Raw genomic sequence first — 20,492 nt, 5'->3', positions numbered from 1 at the left:
CCTCAATCAAGAAACTGAGCACACCTGATCATAGTACTGGACTTTGCACTGCTCCAAATCCCTGTTGCTACCTTCAAGGACCTCACTGACTCTCCTCCTGCCTTCCTTGCAGTGCAGAGCACTGCAAAAGGTGGCTATTCAGTCTTTTCACATTAATATGACTGGACACTGTATGTTGATCCATCACACTTACCTTCAGTTAGGGAATGGTTTCCATTCTAGTGCTTCCTCCTGTTTTCTGACATGGCTAACATATGTATTAGAAGCAGATATATTGTCTGTGTCAGTTAACTGTATGTGTGTCTCGTTGTTGTAGATGTGTTATTACCTCACGCTATCCTACAATAGTAAACTTTAATTACCTTGATGTGGTCTGTGGAAAAGAAGGGTTGCAGTAATAGAAATGAATGAATGTGGAAATGGGAATGATACAATAGGTACTGCAGTCAGTGGAATAAGAAAAAGAAAATTAATAAATGAGTATGAGCAAGGAAAGAAATAAGATGAGACCTCCAAAGAAAGAATCCCATACCATCCCCCATACCAGTATCCCTCCCTGATGTGTTCTTCAACAAGATGCCACATTATGAAGTATATGCTAGACCTGTCTCAGCTTCACCCATATAGGACCCAAAAATTGATTCTAATGTACCCTTATTGTAAGAATGATGGTATGAAGTAACAACACATTCATACTTCATCAAGCTGTCATCATAACAAGGAAGTCTTTCTATTAACACTCAAAAATGGCTCTGAACTCTATGGGACTTGACATCTGAGGTCATCAGTCCCCTAGAACTGAGAACTACTTAATCCTAACTAACCTAAGGACATCACACACATCCATACCCAGGATTCGAACCTGTGACCGTAGCGGTTGCGCGGTTCCAGACTGAAGCACCTGGAACCACTCAGCCATCTATTAACACTGTCTCCCTACCTTGCTACTTGCATTTGATTGATAACATCCCTTACCAAATGTTATAAGTGTAGGAAAAGTAAAAAATTCTCCTTACTCCCAGTATATATTACACATCATATATATGCCAATTCTGGCTTGACATATAGAATGACTATAATGGGTTCTGTATTATTGTATCTCTTTCTTATATCTACGAGAGAACTATGTTAAGCCTCTGTGATGTGTGGTGTGATGACCAGGACAGGACAGTGAGAGATACATTCAAATTAAAGAGCACAATATAGCAAGAATAAAAGAAATTGCTTCACAGAAAACAAAATATGTAATACTGATACATTAACTCAGACAAGATCTCCTATAGTTTCATGAAGTTCCAAGACATGGCGGCACTATACATAGTCTTCAAAATAGTGCCCATATCAAAGGTGCATTCCAAGCAGTGAGGTGTCATAGGTGTCGTTCAGTATCTTTGGGCAGAAAACCAGAGCATCACACACATTCATAGGCACTTTCAGAGTATCTATGGAGACCTGGCAGTGAGCAAAAGCACAGTGAGTCATTGGGCAGACACTGCAAAGCCCACAGATTCTTCTAGTGGTCTGAATTTCTTCAGCATATCACTGTTGTATAAGCCCTTCTCTTTACCAGTCTCTGGGTCAGCAGAGTATACTGCCTTTGGGGGGTGTAGATCCAGAACCTTCAAGGATCCTCTCCAGTGTGCAAAAAATTGAGTGTCTCCTCCTTAAAATTAGAATTAGAATGGATATTTTCAACTAATACTGAGTCATTAATATAGAAGGCATGTAAAATTGCTTCTTCATTATATTTTCATAATCTACCTTCTGATTGTTTTTGTAAATTTATCTTACCTTACTATGTAGTTAGTTGATCTTAATTGGCACTGAAGGTAGGCACTTAAACTTAAACAGTAGTTCATGAATAACACTTCTATTCATAATTTTTAGAGGTGATAAACCCTGTAGATATATGGGGTAGTTCATTCAAAATGGTCTGGAACTCAGGAATCAGTTGAGCTGCAATCAGTAGAGCCCATGTGGTATCCTTGTTAGAATAGCTGACACAGACATCCAGTCTCTTTCACTACTTAATCTTAAATAAATAAATAAATAGATAAACAAACAGCTCTATTGCCTTAGATAATTAGCAACACCTCAATTATTAATATACTAAAAAAACAACTGTAACTACATATAGTTGCACTGGCAGTTATAATATTCATTTAAGGTTCAATTTAAAAAAAAAAATGAATATAATATTTATTGTGCAGAAATGCTTTACTGCTTGCAAGTAATTTACTTTATGTTAATCTTACATTGTGTTGCTGAATTAGTGATCCTATTATATTCAACAGTAGATTTGCTGCTAGTGCAGTTGAAAACAATTGACTTCTTAACACATTATGTAAGCATGAAAACTCTCATTGCTCCCCTCATTTCCTTAAACAATAAACAAGTAAATGAGTTACAAGGTGCTCTTGCATCAGACAAGTAATTAAAATAAATAAAATCATATAATTTTATCTCACAACCTTTAAAATTAATAAAAGTCTTTCCTCCAGTTCTGTGTTTGTCAACATGAGGGATCCTGCACCCATAATGGTTCATAACAGCTTCCAGATTAATTACTATAGTCTCCTCCCAGGTTTGGAAAATAGATACATCTTATGTCTTTACTCCACTCATTGAATTAAACAATACACATATTATTAGCTCATACTGTGCACCAACATAATGAACCTTATCAAACCCATCACAGAAGCTATTTGCACAAACTTTGCTGTTTCAACTGACATAGGTGATATGATAATCCATGTAACGTGTATTCACAACTTAATACTCCATTTATAAATATATCCTGATTACAGTCCACCTTAACACTCATATACATTTTTGGATCCACACATGTTGGATTCATAGATGAAATCTTCTATTGAGAATTCATTACAACTGAAATACTCTTCAGGGCTAGGTTTACAATCACTGTATATCCAAGTATACTTGTTTGGGCCCCAAACTTCTTTTTGATTTTCAACAGTATCAACCAAATAATTAGCTGTAGCAGTGGCAGAATCTACTTTTTCTTGTACCTCTTGTTCAACTAATGCCTGGAGACATTTCTCCAAATATTCAAAGCATTTGGGTCACTAGCTACATTGACCAATTCTCTACTACATTCTAACACACCTACTCAGCTAGGCATATCTGAGATTTGACCAGGTATACCTTTGAATTCCTGGGTGGACAATTCCTCTCTACATTTCATCTTATTGTCTACTTCCTTAACAAGTTCACAATTATGTTTCCTGACCAAGTTATACTGTTTTTCTATCTCAACTTGTAACTCCTTAGATTAATTTAATAAGGTCTCTTCTGTATTAGAGGTTTAATCTACTTTCAAAACTACTTCATGCCCTCATTTTTTTAAATCTCTAATACTGTTAGACACTTTGTCTAATTTCATTAATTTTTCTGCTTGTTCTTTCATCTCTCTGTGTCTAAACAGGCCTCATAGGGCCCAATGTCATCCATGTCATCCTGAGCTAATGGGCATCACAGGATGTTGATATGATGGGCTCTCCTGCCTATTGTCAGTTTTTGTGACTGAAGTCGCAGAAGTATTAAAAACCAGTAATGAGTTAAATAAATTTTTAAACAGAAGCTATTTGAAATTGACAAAAATATCCATTTTCATGAAAGGTATATTGTCAAGATGATAACAAAACTCAGTTAATTTGTAGATATTCCATATTCCATGACAAAAGAAAAAGATTTTTAATACAGTATATGTGAGCTAACCAAATTAAAAATTACAATTGTGTGTTTGTACCGATCACCATTGGGCAAGTTTGCCATTTTTATGGAAAACCTTGAGGGACTACTGAATGAACTTAAACATAATGTATTTGTTCTTGGTGATTTTAATGTTAACTTTAAGAACAATTGTAGTAAACAACAGCAACTGTGCAATCTGTTTCTGGGTCATAATATGATGGCAACTCTAAATGAAGTTACCAGATGCGGAAAAATGTCTGAAACTATAATAGATCAAGCATTTACCAACAAGGACAAGTGTGAATATAACACTGAAGTAATTGATACTGGTTTCTCGTCTCACAAGGGTATCAAACTGAGTTTAAATGTCACATCTTACAAGGACCCTGTTATCAATAACAATTAGTGAGAAAGGAGATTTATAAATGATGAAAGCATAAGAATTTTTAATTACATTCTGGAAAATAACAATTGGGGTAGTGAATCAAGTCGTGATGTCAACAGAAAGTTTGACTCATTCCTTGAAAGCTACAAACAGTGCTTCAATGTTGCCTTTCCTATAAAAAGAGTCAAAACTAAACATAAAACCAAAACATGGGTTACACTGGGGATTAAAAAGTCATCAGACACTCTCAGAAAGTTCAATAAACCAGCCAGGAAGAATGTAGCACTGAAAGCACATGTGAAATGTTATAGAAGCCTGTACAAAAATGTAATAATTGCAGCTAAGAAGCTTGATACTGATACATATATTGGGAAAGGTAACAACAAAATGAAGTCAACTTGGGAGGCAATAAATAAAAATATAAGTAGACACAAAAGAAAAGATAACAGCTTTGTCATTAAAAGTGGGGGTAAAACTGTTAAGGACCCACTTCAGATTGCCAACATATTTAATGAACATTTCAGAAATATAGCCATAAATTTAATTAAAACTAAATGCAATTCCAATAGCATGGTAAAAATCCACATGAATGACATGACAATGTTCCTGTATCCAGTAACTGAATCAGAGGTACTAAATGCTATAAATAAGTTAAAAAATAAAATGTCATGTGGGTGTGATTGGATGCCTGAAAAAGTCATTGAGCAAAGTGCAAGGAGAAGTTATAAATGAATCTTTTAAGACAGAGGTGTTTCCATCAAAACTTAAAATGTCAACTATAAAGCCACTTTACAAGAATGGTGATAAATATGATGTTAGTAACTTTAGGCCTTTATCAATGTTGTCAGGTTTCTCAAAAATAATAGAAAGGATAATGTATCAGGGACTATACAAATTTCTTGTTAAGAATAGAATATTGGTTAATATGCAAAATGATTTCTGTAAAAAAAAATCAACTGAAACAGCTACCTTCAATTTTTTGCAACTTTTTCTAAATTCCATAAACAGAAAGGAATTAAATTGTGAATTGTTTTTAGACTTATCAAAGGCCTTTGTTGTCATCAACCATAAGTTACTGCTTAGGAAGTTATATGCCTATGGGATACATGGAGTTGCCCACAAATGGTTTGAATCATATCTGTCAGACAGGTATCAGAAGGTGGAGATAAGCCAGGCGGATAGGACATATTCATCAAGATTCGAGAGAGTTTTGTATGGAGTACCCCAGGGATGTGTATTAGGGCCATAACTGTTTTTAATATTTATCAATGACCTACCAAGTCAACTATCTGAAGCAGAGGCAGTACTGTTTGCTGATGATACAAGTTTGTTTGTTAAAGCAAATAGTGAAGCTGACTTACAGGAAAAATGGATCTACTTCAGACATATTACAAATAAAATTAAAGCTAACCTTACAGTAGAGCCGGGTAAGTGTAAGATTGAACAAGCATCATACTCTAAATTCTTGGGATCTACTTCAGACATATTACAAATAAAATTAAAGCTAACCTTACAGTAGAGCCGGGTAAGTGTAAGATTGAACAAGCATCATACTCTAAATTCTTGGGAGGATGGTTTGATGAACATTTAAGATGGGAAAAGCATGTAATATCATTGAACAAAAAATTAAGTCAAACATGTTATATACTTAGAATGTTTAAAAGCTCATGTAATATTAAAACAGTGTTATGTGCTTACTTCTCATTCATGCACAGTTTGTTAAGATACGGTGTACAGTTTTGAGAGAACATCAGTCTAACAAAACACTCATTTAGACTACAAAAGAAGGCAGTCAGAATAATAAAATGTATAGGATATGGAGACTCTTGTAGGCATGCTTTCAAAGAATTAAAAATCATGACACTACCATCTTTATACATATATGAAAGCATATGTTTCTTAAAAGAACACGAGGAATTTTCTACATTAAACAGGGAATTTCACAACTACAAAACAAGGAATAGGAATGATTTACACAGAGAAATTCATAAAACAGCTATGTATCACAAAAGTGTGCCATACCAACCCAAAATCCTCTACAGTGCTCTCCCCAAAGCACTAAAAATAATACCAAAATGGCACATATTTAAAAGAGAACTAAATAACATGTTAATGAGCAATAGTTTTTACAGTATTGAAGAGTTTATGAATCATTGACAATAAAAGTGCAGTTAATATTTCCCTGATATAATAAATATGTGTGATTGCTCACATTTAAATACTTGCTGTTTCTATGAAAGTGTGGAACAGTGTTAATGTAAGAATATAAATAATATTTTATGTGAGAACCACTAACATTTTTTTTTTGTACATTTGTTATCCTACTTGTATATTTTTATGTTAATGTTCTAATAATTCCATTAAAATTGTAATGTCTAAGTGACAAGTAAATTCAATTATAAATTTTCATGTACATGTATTTTAAATTGTAATGTTTATTGACAAGTCCTTTTGATGATGTAATACAAGGATGCTAATAAATTGAATTGAATTGAATTGAAAAGCCCTTCTTCTGTTACAAGCTATAAAATGATGCATGGCCAAAGAAGTACGGCTTCATCATCCACATGTTATATAACTTGTTTTAAAAATGTGTAGAGTTTTAGTTAACATAAAATTCTGTACATGATGAATTAACGATGTATTCCAATTAGCTTTAATGCATTATACAACATTTAGTTGTGTAGAGGTTAAAACATTTACAAATACTGCAAAAAACACAAACTCACATCTAGTTGTGTCAAAAACTGTACAAAATAGCAGTAACTACTTGTGGTAGTCTCTAATGTGCATTTCTTCTTGTGATTCTCAAATCAGTGGATAGACTGAAATACTGACCAAAAACCACTGTGTGCTCCTAGGTACAACTCTCTTGCCTACAGTCATGGACTGATATAATGACCTGAAACAGGATCTAATTTGCAAAATATTAGCTCTGCACCATCTCAAATAACTTTCTACTTCCCATCCAGTTTCTGCCACAACACAGGTGGAGACTATACTCCATCTGAATCAATTTATTCATTTATGATTGTTATCCCTTTGACTGCTCACATTGTAAGATTTGTACTAGGCAGAATCTTAACATTAACTGCAAAACATATTCCAGAAAATAGAAAGCTACCTACAAAGCAATATATCTTGTATATCAACTTACGTCCATTCACTGCCAAGATTTTATATTGTTATGGCAAGTACCAAATGGTAAATGTGGATTAAGGAAGGTAGACAGAAAGTAAACAGTGACAATCCTCAGTATCCTATTGCAGAACACTCTCTGTAACCATGATAGTTGTGGCCTTCGTGCCTGCTTTACTAATTATGCCAGATGGATTCTGTTTCCCACTATAAGTTCCTCAGAACTTTGCCAAAGTGAACCTGCTCTTCAACAAGTTTGGTTCTTGTTAAGCCTCGATTTGAAGTATTTTTTCTATTTTTTCCTTCCTTCTTTAATCTTTAATCTATTTAAAATTATATAATGTATTGAACCATTGTGGTTTTTACAAATATGCTTAACTTTTATATCTATGAGGTCAATGAGAATAAATAAAAAATTTGAGATCTTTTCTGAAGGTATTTGTCTGGAATATAGCTTTGTATGTAGATGAAATGTGGACATTCAGTAGTTCAAACAATAAGAGAATAGCAGGTTTTGGAATTTAGTGCAAAAGAAAAATGCTAAGCATTAAATGAGTAAATCACATAACTAATTAGGAGGTACTGAATAGAACTGAACGAAAAGAATGAATTAATTGATAGGACACATTCTGAGGCAGGAAGTAGTCATCAATTAGGTCCTGTAGGGAAATATTGGGGCTAAAATTTTAGAGGAAGGCCAAGAGGTGAATAGAGTAAGCAGGTTCAAATGGATGTAGGTTGGAAAAGTTATTGAGAGATGATGAGATGAAGTGGTTTGCACAGGATAGAGTAGCACAGTGACCTATATTAAGCCAGTCATCAGTTAGAAGACTTTGGAATGAAGACCACAACAACAAATATCTGTGAATCAATAATTTTCTCTTATCCACTTTGATCCTTCAATGGAAAACAACTGATGCTGACACAAAATTAGAGAATGGTGTGAAATGCAACTTATTTCCCTGGGCCTCTTAATCTAAAGGGATATTCCAACTTCTTCTGAGACATTTGTAGTACTCTGCACAAAGAGAAAGTAAAATAGATTATAATTGTCTTTTATAAGAAGGGATGCTATACAATTTAATTATGCATGACAATCATTAATGCAAATAGTGGTATGTTTCATGTATTGACTCTTTGAATTACTTGCAATTCACTAATTCAAATAGATCATAAAAATGTAATAATATTGTAAATGTAATGTAGTTTGTGTTTGACAAATGACTACTTTGTAACCTGCTGTGCAAATAAACTGATAAATTGATAACTGTTGGTAAAAACCTTATGCATACTTTACAAGCACTGATAATCTCCAAGAGCACTTTTCTGTAATTATAGCTGAAGAATCTTATCATACTGAAGTACTGATATGGCATCTGTAGCTATACTGGTATATAAAATCTACTGCTGTGTATGCTATATCAAATTAGATCACAATTTCTGTATAGTTTCACAGGGTCTGTTACATCAACAGTACAGAAATGGTTTCTAAACATAGTCTCTTTACAATAATATTACTTTTCCAGCAATCTTTGGTAGGTCTGAGAAATGTAAATATGTACAGTACGAAAGTGGTATCAGGAGCTTACCAAAAAGATATTTACACACACAGTAATGTACAGTTGCCATTGCTTTAGTACCCCTAAACCTACATGTGTGAGATTATGTTTGAATTTATTAACATAGTAGCCATCCAAAAACCAAACTGAAGAGTGTTAAGATGTTGCTGTCTGAAATGTGAGTCTGTTCTGCATTCTTCTCTATAGATGTTAAAGAAGTATTGAAAGGACACAAGACAAAAAACTATAAAAAATATTATAAGTGTGTTTGAATTATTCATTAATTGGCTAATTTCTCTCTCTCTCTCTCTCTCTCTCTCTCTCTCTCTCTTATTAGAAATAAAAACATATATAAATCTTTTAGTAATATACTTTTTAAGCTTTTAGCATTCCATGAGATGATTACAGCACTGAAACAAATGTTCTTAAATACACCTTTGTAAGATGTTTGATTATTTACTTAACACAATATTTTATTAACTTCTTTCTGAAGAAATATTTCATCCACTATCCACTGCCCCAGAAGACCATTCCATAAGACAACAGAGCACAAAAACATCCAAAATAATCCAACATCATAACCAGAGGTAAACACACTGAAAGATACTTCTTATGTTGAAACCTGCTCAACTGAGCCTCTTCATTAGTTTTCAATGTGTTGACTCCATTTTAACTTACCATACATTTGGAACCCGAGGAATATTACACAGTATTTCATTTAATGGATTACCATTGATGTCTTGATCTACTAACAATAGGTTGTTTTTGTTTGTTTGAAATTGCATAATATGAACCTTTGTTTTATTAAGACTTAATCCATTTCCTGTGAACCAGTCAATTACTTTATTTATTTAATTGTCCGTGAGTTCTTGTGGGTACATAGAATGTATAGTAAGAGGTAGAACATCAATTAACACAGTACTGTTTCTATCATTATAAAATATCATTCATTACTTATGGTTGCAACACAGATTATTGGTATATTACTAATGGTATTCATTCAGTGGTTACAATGCAATAATGGTTTCAATGCATAATACTGGTATATTATTATTATTTACCAAAGAACTCTTTCAGGCTATAGAAGGAATAGTCAATCAGATGTGCCTTCACTGCAGTTTGGAATCCTGCAGTGCTGTTTATTGACTATATGTTATTTGCTAATGTTCTAAATATCTTTCTTTCCAAGATACACAATTACTATTTGGCAGAGCTTAGTTTTGTTTAGTGCTTATAGAGACCCATTTTTTGCATTATATTGTAGGATTGTATGTATTCATTTTTGAGGAAGAGTGCAGGATTATCAGTCACATTCTGCATTCTGAACACCATGGTTTTGTATACACACAGCACGAGAATGGAAGGATGTGCATTTTTTGGAGACTGGTTTGCAAGATTTTCTGTGTGTGGTACCTTCTATGATTCCTCTTTGCATTCTGAATTGTTTAATGCTGTTTGGAGAAGCTCCCCTGGAAATGACTCCATACTTCAGGAGTAACTGGATATTTGCATAGTACACATGTTTTAGTCAGTCTTGGCTGCAGCAGCTCTCAAGGATCCTCATCACACAGCAGGAGGTGCTGAACTGTTTTATGAGGCTCTCAGTGTAAGTTCTGCATCTGACATTTTCTTGAATCAAAGTGGGAAAATTTGTCAAGTCAACCCTGTTTACAAATTTCTTTGAAACAAGATATTATAATCTGCCAGACCTTTTCCTTGAGTTTATAGAAGGTTAGTGTTACAGTTTTTTCTTTATTTCTGATTAGCTCACTGTACACGAATCATTTTGTTAAACTGCCCACTGTCGTTATTATTTTTTCTTGTAGTAAAATTACTGTTTTTCTGCTGATGAGAAGGCTTGTGTCATCAGAAACTGGTACACATTTTGACAATGTATATTTGACTGTAGGTCATTTACATAGATAGGAACAGCACTGTAACACTACTGAATCTTTGGGAACATCAAATTTCATCTTTTGTAATCTGAGTAATTGTTTGCAGTTTTGTTGCATTCAGTGTGTTGTATTTCCATTGTTTGGTTATGTCCTCAGAGATAGGACCTGACCCAGTCATTAGGTATGCCTGAATGTCTAGTTGATTTAATTTCTGTAGTATTGCTTCATGATCTATAAAACTGAATACTCTTGACAATTAAAGGCATACCTCAGTAATGTATTTGCCACTGTACACTTCTGGTAAATTCCACACAAGAATTCCTAGATAGCAGAATTAGCTGAGCAGCTCCTCCTAAACCCATATTATTCTGTGGACAGAATATGGTATTTTTGCATAAAGCCTGAAAGTCTTTTGTGGAAGACATTGTCTAAACTTTATGAGATGCCAAACAATAGAACAGTTGGCCTGTAATTGAAGGGCCCAGTGGAAAAGAGGCACATGCCACCTGCATGGTAATTTTGTGATTTTGGTACAGGAAGACAACTGATGCCATCTAATATCGTAGGTGGGAACTTATAGCACAGTGGCATGTGCCCGTTCCTTTAAGGAGAGCATATTATATTTGCTGTTATTCAGGACTGACACATTCCCAGTGGAAAAGAGGTCCATGCCAATAGTATCTCTGTGTCTTGTGAGACAATTTGTCTCATTAGTTAACTTGGTTTCAGAAAGCCAATTAGAAGGCATTTCTCAAATGTTGTTCAAATGTTACCAAGATGGCAGCAATAGGTGTTGTTTTACTGTTACTCCTGAAAAAAGAGCAACAGTACATGTAAAAATAAGAATTTGTAAATAAAATGAGTAGAAGGACAATGAAGAGATTAAGAAACCATGGAAAAAAATATAAATACTAAAAAAATAAGGTTGTGCCCAAGAAAGTGTTTTGTTGTGCCAGTGATCTATGCATCAAAAACTAGTTTCTGCTAATACTCAACAGTGAACAAAGAACAAAAGGAGGCAATATTTATTGAGTTTTATTAGTTTGGAGAGTATAATAATCAAAATGCTTATTTATATATCTAAAAACAAAGTTGTAAATAAAATAGAAAGAAACTTCCTTAGGTTAGTTAGGTTCAAGTAGTTCTCAGTTCTAGGGGACTGATGTCCTCAGAAGTTAAGTCCCATAGTGCTCAGAGCCATTTGAACCATTTTGAGCTCTGTATCCATTTGTACTCTGTATCCATTTTTCTGTAGTGCTTTAATGATTCTAAGAAAACATGTAGCGTCTTTTTTCTTCATTGCTGCTCAAAGAATTTAATGTATAAATTTTTTTATAATTATGTCCTCAAATGTCTGTATATGCTCTAAGATTATTATACTGTATTTATAAAAAAAACTGACTCGTTCCAAGCCCTTGTGAATCCAACACAAATGGACCTATGGAACACGAAATCAAATCAAATCAAATCACACCCGAATCTTGTTTTTTTCCAGCACAGACCTCTTGTGGTGATTCTGAGAACTTTTCAGACCATCCTCGTAGTAGTTGAAGATACTTAAAGCATTGATACTAGAAGCTAAATATGTTTTGTTCAACTATGAGTGTTTCTTCCTATGCTTTCTACACTTGTGCTATTATACTATATGCTCACCATTAATATACTTTGCTTTTTGAATGCTATTTCAATGTTAGTGTGATGTGTGTGAGATACATCATGTTATTTCAAGTAGAAGCAATAGAGATAAAAGTTGTGACATTGGACTGTCAAAGTGTGCAGGCACCTCATTCTCACATGAAAATACAATGTGATCTACTTCTTTGAAACAAAATTTCACCCTCCAGAGAAGTGTAAGTTTCCACGGAAGATTGGAAGATCTTGTAAATTGGAATGGTTTGTGGCTTATCTGTGGCTACATTACAAAGAAAAGAGTGGCAGTGTTTTCTGCTATGACTGTGTTCAATCTATCCACTTAGTGAGCAATAGAAGACCAAAGAAAGAGATGGCTTTTCTTAAAGAAGGTTCCTGTAACTGTAAAAATCTATGGAAAAGTTCAAGATACACAAGAAGAGTTTTTCATCGAGACTCTCTTGTAATTATTCGGCATCATGAAAATAGCACACCTGTGACTGCCCAAGTCACATGACATCTGCTGACCAATCAGGAGAAAGCTAGAACCGCATTACTAGTAATTATCAGTTCACCCAGGATCCTGGGTCAAACAGGAAACGTGTTGAGAGGTCATGAAAAGGTCTCTGGGAACCTCATGACACTTCTTGATGAGAGGAAGAATGATGTGCCATGACTGAACATATAGCTGAAATGTCGTGACACTTAATTGGCGCCAGTGATGCAAAATGAAATGTTGCAAATCATGACTCACATGATCCAGTGAGAAATTGTGCAGCAAATGAAAACTTCCCCATTTTGAAGAATTACGCCAAATTCAATGACAGTTGTTGCTGGCAGTTCATTCTTTGCATACAAGGCATCCTTCTAAGACTGTCACTAGAAATTGAGTTCCTATGTGCCCACTGTTTGGATGCTGCAGCTACTACGTCTGGACGGAACAAAGGTGTGAAAGAAATCTTTCTTCAAGACCAGCCAAAGACTTGTTACATCCACTGGAGCAATCATGGATTGGGTCTGGCACTACCGGAAGTTTCAAGAATCTGTGATCGACTATGTTTTGCACTATGAAAGATGACTCAAACATATTTCTAGAATCCGCAAAAAGTAAAAACGTGTATGAGATGTTGTGTTACCATATGGTGTCAGAGAGATGAATCCAAACCCCAGAACTCAATGTCTGATTCCAATGTGTCCCACCCGATAGGCTGTAATAGTGAAGTCTTTAACATGTTTCAGGGAAAACAATGAGGGGTCCAGAGAACGGCGATCAGAATATTAAACGTACCAAGCTCAGTTAGAGACAAAAGAAGGTCAGTCATGTGGGACTATGTGAAGCAAATCAAAAAGCTTGAAACTATTGTTAATACAACAGTGGCAACTGAAGTACTTCGTCTGTGTTATACATCTATTATGCAGTAATATCCGTTTAATTAGAAGTTTCTTTTCAGTGAGTATATACCATGGGAGTTCTACCTCTTTATGAAATGTTCTACTGGACACATATCCGTCCAGTGCACTTGAGCTGTGAGGGGCTCACGATTGTGACCTGTCCTTCCTGCAATTCTGAAATGGCGAGAATATTTTTTAAAATTTTCTGTTAATAACTTCTGGCACCAATGTCCTTGCTTACCTTCTCTGTCCTTGAGTGGCAGCACCAGCGTTATTGATACTAGCTTTGTGTTACTATCTGTGAAGCAACAGTGAGCATTTCTGGGTTCTACACTGACAGGAAAGGGAGTTGTTGGAGTGAGTCGGTGCAGTGAGTTGGCAGAGTCAGTTGCAAGGCAGACAGTTGCATGTTAGTAAGTCAACTCTGAGTCTCAGTCTCCTTTGGGTTGTGGACTGAGTCAGGTTCGTCATTGCTCAGCGGTTGGACGAACTAGTAGTCAGTAGCAGGCAGGTTTGCACTGTGCAAGTATGCGCTGGGACTGTGGTCAACGCAGATGGAAGGCTGTTGGTCGGTCAGTCAGCTGGTCATCAAATGGCAACATGTGGTGTGCTGAGCACAGACACCATTATCAGTCAGGGAAAAGTTGGCAGCCAGCAACAGTCGGGTCCGTGTGGTGTAGTATTCACTGGGACCGCTGTCGGTGAAATTGGGCTGCCATTGGTTGTTTGCTTGGTGGGTGATCTCAGTTGACAATGTCTTGGATCTTGAGGATGAACACCATTTTCCTACTTGGGATGTCTTTGGACCTTGTTGGTTTGTTGGAATTGAGTAGCAACGCAGCCTCCACAGTGTAAAGCCAGGCCAGTACTTTTGGTGGTGGGCATGCGCTGTTGCATTTGGAGGCACTAGCTGTGAGAGTGAACCTTTGCTTTCTTTCGAAGCAGGATCCTTACCTTGAGTAATTAGTTACCTGTTCTTAAAATTTGACTGTTACAATTTATTCGTTATTTGTGGATTGTTGTGTCCTCAGCCATTGACACATGTGATAATAAGTCATGTGTTTTGTTGCCTAAAATCTGCAGCCTCTCATAGTGACTTGACAGTTGTGACTTGTGTTTTTGGTATTCTTTTAAACTTGTCTTGAGTGGTGTTTGATCCTTGATCTTGGTGAGGCCGAGTTTGAAGTTGTTGGTATCTTGGTTTACTTTTCATAGGTCAATATTTTCCATTATCTGTGCAGTTAGATCTGATCATTGGAAATCGGTCAAATTGTTGGACGGTCATGAACCAACCCCAGGTTGTGTTGCCTTCCAATTAAGAGGATGTCAGTCTGGCTGCTGTCTCTCCGAAATGTGCATTAGTGTTACCTGCCCAGGACGACACTTGGAACCTTCTGAGTGCTGCTCCTTGTGTTATACATAGTGATTTCCTTTTTAGTTTTAAGTATTCTATGGGAAAAATTTGAGCTAAGGTTTTCAGCCTATTTATATTGAAGATAAATTTTGTTTTTCCTAAAGAAGTGAAACCTCCAGAAGAACTCCTGTACCTCAATTCCTTGCTTAGGCTTGTGCCTTGGATCTTCGATGTGGCCTTCAGCCTATCTAAATTAAATCGAAGGAGGCCTTTAGTTAAAACCTTGAGAGTTTTGATTCTTGCTTGTGTCATTGTGTGTTTTAACAAATGAAATTTATATGTTGAGTACAACAGACAGTAATTTCTTTTTACCCCTTTCCACAAATATAACCTCATCTGCTCTGTCCTGCTAGCCCAGGGATTTCAGCACTGTCAATTATTCATTCAAATCTTAGCCAGAGTTACTCTACATGCTCCTGACCTGTGCTGAAAGTATCAAGTTCCTCGTGGAGTTACCACACTACTGATTGTTTATCTAGTTTACTGAACATAACTCTTCTCAGTGTCCTTTATCTTCTTTCCTATGTTTATTTGCCACCTTCCAAACAACATCTACTTCTGAGACCCACTGTATCAACTACTGTCCGTACACAACACAGACTTCTTGACTGCACAGATTGTTGATGCAACATTAAGTCATCGACCTAACCCATCCCTCTTTCCTCGCTCTTCTTTCAACGCAAAAGACACACACATATCTCATTGTTACATTTCACCCATGTTTCTACCTATTGTTAAGATATTTGTGCTTATTTTCACATGTTTTCACCTGGTTTCACATATTTATACATATTTCCGCTTATCTGTGCTTATTTCTGCATGTGTCTATGTATTTTTTACTCGTCTTTTCACTTATCCAGCTCCTCTCATAACCATCAGTTCAATTTATTAGGGAGAGAGAGCATGATTTATATATTTAACAATTAATGAAAATAACATTATCTTAATTACACTTAAACGTTTTATTAATTACACTTTACATATTTTGCCTTTTTTTACATGCAAGATGAAAAAGAAATTACAAAGTGTATACAAAAAAAATCCATTAAGGGAAATAACATTTTCTTAACTACACTTTAACATTTTCTTAATTACACTTTAGATATTTTGTCTTCTTTTTACACGCAAGTCAGAAAAGAATGAAGGCTTATGCATAAACATCAAAAGATGAGCACTATCAGTTTAGATAGATACATCACACTATTGTGGTACAGGGCTTTTGAATGTATGTTTCTATGGAAATTGCTGGCCGCGGTGGTCTCCCGGTTCTAGGCGCGCAGTCCAGAACCGTGTGACTGCTACGGTCACAGGCTCGAATCCTGCCTCGGGCGTGGATGTGTGTGATTTAAGTAGCTATAAGTTCTAGGGGACTGATGACCACAGCAGTTGAGTCCCATAGTGCTCAGTGCCATTTGAACCTTTTTTTCTATGGAAATCATGCCTGTTTCTGGTTTGATAATTCTGTACTTCACTGTTTAGATAAAAGAATTCATGATTTGTCTTCAGGGAACATACTGACCTACAGATGAATAAACTAGGGAGGGTAAAATTTTTCAACTCCTTAAAGAGTCCTCTACATGGATCTTTCTAGGCACCACCCTTCAGAATACAAATAGGTCTCTTTTGGAGCTTAAAATAACTTTTTGTAAAACCTGTATTCACCCAAAATATAATGCCATATCTTAGATTACTATGCTTGTAAGAGTAGTAAGCACATAATACTGTTTCAAAATTGCAGTTTCCTTTAAGTTTTCTTAATATATAACAGTATTTACTAAGTTTTTTATTCAATAGTTCTACATGTTTTTCCCAACTTTAATTATTGTCCAGTCATACACCTAAAATTTTTGCACAAGAAGTTTGTTCTATCACACATTACCCAATCTCTACACTTATGTTATTCTTTACTTTGTTCCTTGTGTGCCTAAAATTTATCCAAGTGATTTCTTTTCGTCATTTATAATTTAGTAAATGTCCTTGAACCATTCAGCTGCCTCATTCATTGTTGAAGCTATTTTTCCTTGTAGGTCTGCGTCACTAACTCCCTTGATAAAAAGGCTTATATCGTCTGCATAAAGTACTAATTCTGCTGTTGTTAAATGATTAGGAAAATCATTAATAAAAACTAAGGAGAACAGAGGGGCTAGAACACAACCCTGGGGTACACCACAATTGACTTCACATATGTTGAGTGGTATTTTGTGCCATTATGTATTAATTCAACACATTGATATCTATTGCACAGATACAATTGAAACCAGCTGTACGCTTTTCTATGTACTCCATAGCAATACAGTTTCTCTAGGAAAATATCACGCCTGATGAAGAAATCAAATGCCTTGGATATTTAAAAATTTCCACAGTGTAAGTCCTCATAATCCACTGCAGTTAACACTTGTTCCGAGAAGTGATATACCGGCATAGCTGTTTCTGTAGACTTGTTTTTTCTGAACCCATTCTGTGCATTGGTTAGAATTTGCATTTGTTTAGGAAACTCAACAGTCACTCATACATAATCTTCTCAGTTACTTTAGCAAAAGCTGAGAGTTGTGACAACAGTCTATAATTTTGTATGGTATAAGGACAGTCTTTTTTATATAGTGGTTTTGTTATTGATTTTTTAAGTGCAGAAGGCAATTCACCAGTTTAAATGATGTATTAATAATATCAACTAGTTCAGTTATTATTCTGTTTGCACTGTGTTTTCTGTCCTTATCAGAAATACCATCACATCCATAGGACATTTTATTTTTCAGCTTATTAATTGCATTTCTTACTTATGAATGTGTAAGTGGTTACAAAAACATTGTCTTTTCATTTGTGGGAACTTTTGACTTACTGTCTTTTGAGCACTGTTAATGTAGTAGTCACTGAACATATTGGTAATGCATCAAGGGTCTTCAAAAACTTTTCCTCCCTTTTTTATGATAAGATTATTGTTTGTCACTTTGGATTTACCAATGTTATGGTTTATAACCTTCCAAACTGATTTGGTTCTATTGCTGCCTTTTCTGATAATTAAATCATTGTTCAGTTTTTTTGCTTCATGAATAACCTTTCTGCAGACTTTTCTGAAGCATCTAAGATATGGCTTTAATGCTGCATTATGCTTAGAATGCCATCCCAGATTTCTAAGAGTACATACAGATTTATTAATTCCCACAGTTCACCATGAATTAGATTTGAGAGAGATTTTTACTTTTCAAAGGCGGAAAGTGACACCAAAGCGGTGTTTATAATTATAGAAAAATGATTCATATTTAAAATCTACAGTTTTGTTTGTGTCTCTGTCCCATTCAACACTATGCAACATGCTATGAAAATTCCAAAGGCTACTTTCATTAATGTATCTTGTTTCTATATAGTTTCCACTGCCACATTTTTCCACATCATTCCCTTTTTCTTTACACAATTCTTGCCACAATGGACCCCTGCTCCATCTTTCTGCACCAGTTTAGAAAAGTATCCCTTACCATGGCTAAAACCAATGCAACATTCTTTTTCTCAAATGCTGCCTAAACAACAGAATCCCTGTGAATAGCTGAACAATAAACATTCCTTTCTCTGAATCCCATCCCCTCCATCACAATTACCTACACCTTTTCAGATTCCACTAATCCCTGAGCCTCAGAAGCCTGGTACAGCAAAAACATATCTCCTTAGCAGAGGCACCCCAGAACTACCTCTGCTCCTTCAGCAAGCTGCTAGTACTGCACAATCCCTACTCCACACATCACATCTCTCAAAGTGAATTCTTTGCTCTCCGTCATCTGGAGGAGCATTTCAGACACTACCTGCATAAGTTATATAGCCTGCTGACAGCCTCCTGCCACTTCAGGGCACTACTATTCATCGCTATCAAACCGACAGTAGTATTCCTCATCCACTCCTCATAACTAAACCCTGACTACCTTACCTTTTCAATTTGCCACGTCCCCCAAAACTCCATTCCAACTCTCCACCAAATCCAGTGCCAAAACATCAGTAAGACTGTTGTTAACCTTTCCACGAAAACCCTCAGCTCTACAAAAGTTTCAGGCGTATCTAGAGGCCTCACCCTTAGCTTCACACCAAAATTTAACCATGCTGAACTTGTCGAAGATCTGTTCCCCTTCTGCTGTTCCCTGCAATGGAAGAAATTCTTTACCACCAGTCCTTCCAACCATAGCCACAGTGAATGCTTGAATGCTGTCTCTTCCAGTTCATACGAGCATCCAACTCTCCCCTAACATATAACCACCTGCTGGTCCCATTCCAGAAATATCTTACCTCCAACTTACCCTCACCATCCAATCCAACCTCTCCCAGGTCCCTTAGTCAGAAAAACAACCCATAAGTTGAAGAAATGGTAGCCATACACAACCTCAAAACAAATCCTGACCTGATCATTCTACCTGCAAAAGTTCCACCATTGTTGTCATGAATACCAGTGACTATCTGACGGGAGGCCTCCACTAGTTATCTGACTCCTTCATCTATAAATTCCACCAGAATGATCTCACCCCAGAAGTCCAACAACCTCTAATCGCCACTTAAAACCTTAGGCCCTTCCCAGAACTTCTCCCCTGAATCCATTTCCCTTCCCGCTTGTATGATACCCGACACACCTTCCTTCTACATGCTCCCCAAAATCCTGGATGCCCTGTTGTGGCTCGTTATTGTGTCCCCACTGAAGGAATTTTGGCCCTCATTGACCAATGCCTGCAACCAGATGCTGGTAATCTAGCCTCCCAAATCAAAGACACAAAACACTTACTTCGCCGTCTCTACACCATCCCCACCCCTTTTCCTCGTGGAACCCTATACATCAACATCCCTCATGCCCATTGTCTTACCACTATTGAACACTACATTTGCCAACATCCTTCAGACTCCAAACCCACTACCTCATTCCTCATACACCTTACTAACTTTATCCTAACCCACAACTGCTCCTCCTTTGAAGGGAAGGTATACAAACAAATCTGCAGCACAGCCATGAGCGCCTGCATGGCACCCTTCTTTGCTAACCTTTTTATGGCCCACCTAGAGGAGACCTTCATAGCTTCAGAAAATCCTGAACCTCTAGTTTTCAGGTTCATTGAGGATATCTTCATCTGAACTCCTTACCCTCTCCCTTAAAACCCACATCCTTTCGTCTTTCCCTCTCCTTCCCTCTTTCCTGAAGAAGCAACCATCGGTTGCGAAAGCTAGTAATTCTGTGTGTGTGTTTGTGTGTTTTGTTCATTGTGCCTGTCTGCCAGCGCTTTCCCACTTGGTAAGTCTTGGAATCTTTGTTTTTAATATAAACATACACTTAGGAAGATATAATTAGGGCAAAACTGAACCAGCTAACTTATAGACATTAAGACTTAAGGACTAAGCCA

At 36.2% G+C, this 20,492-nt stretch overlaps 1 protein-coding gene across 1 annotated transcript in view; it reads left to right on the top strand.

The window, feature by feature from the left end:
- The first annotated feature begins 8,711 nt into the window (after positions 1-8,711).
- Positions 8,712-20,492, top strand: part of LOC126291951 (esterase FE4-like) — a 97,879-nt gene continuing 86,098 nt past the window's right edge. The window contains exon 1 of the mRNA XM_049986062.1: positions 8,712-8,772. Coding sequence (XP_049842019.1) covers positions 8,719-8,772 — 54 coding nt within the window. The 5' untranslated portion in view covers positions 8,712-8,718. The remainder of the gene's footprint in view (positions 8,773-20,492) is intronic.

The sequence above is a fragment of the Schistocerca gregaria genome, chromosome 1, assembly GCF_023897955.1.
Source record: "Schistocerca gregaria isolate iqSchGreg1 chromosome 1, iqSchGreg1.2, whole genome shotgun sequence".
In the NCBI taxonomy this organism is placed as follows: domain Eukaryota; kingdom Metazoa; phylum Arthropoda; class Insecta; order Orthoptera; family Acrididae; genus Schistocerca; species Schistocerca gregaria.
The sequence above is the reverse complement of the archived record's forward strand: the minus strand, read 5'-3'. Positions and strand labels throughout refer to the sequence as shown.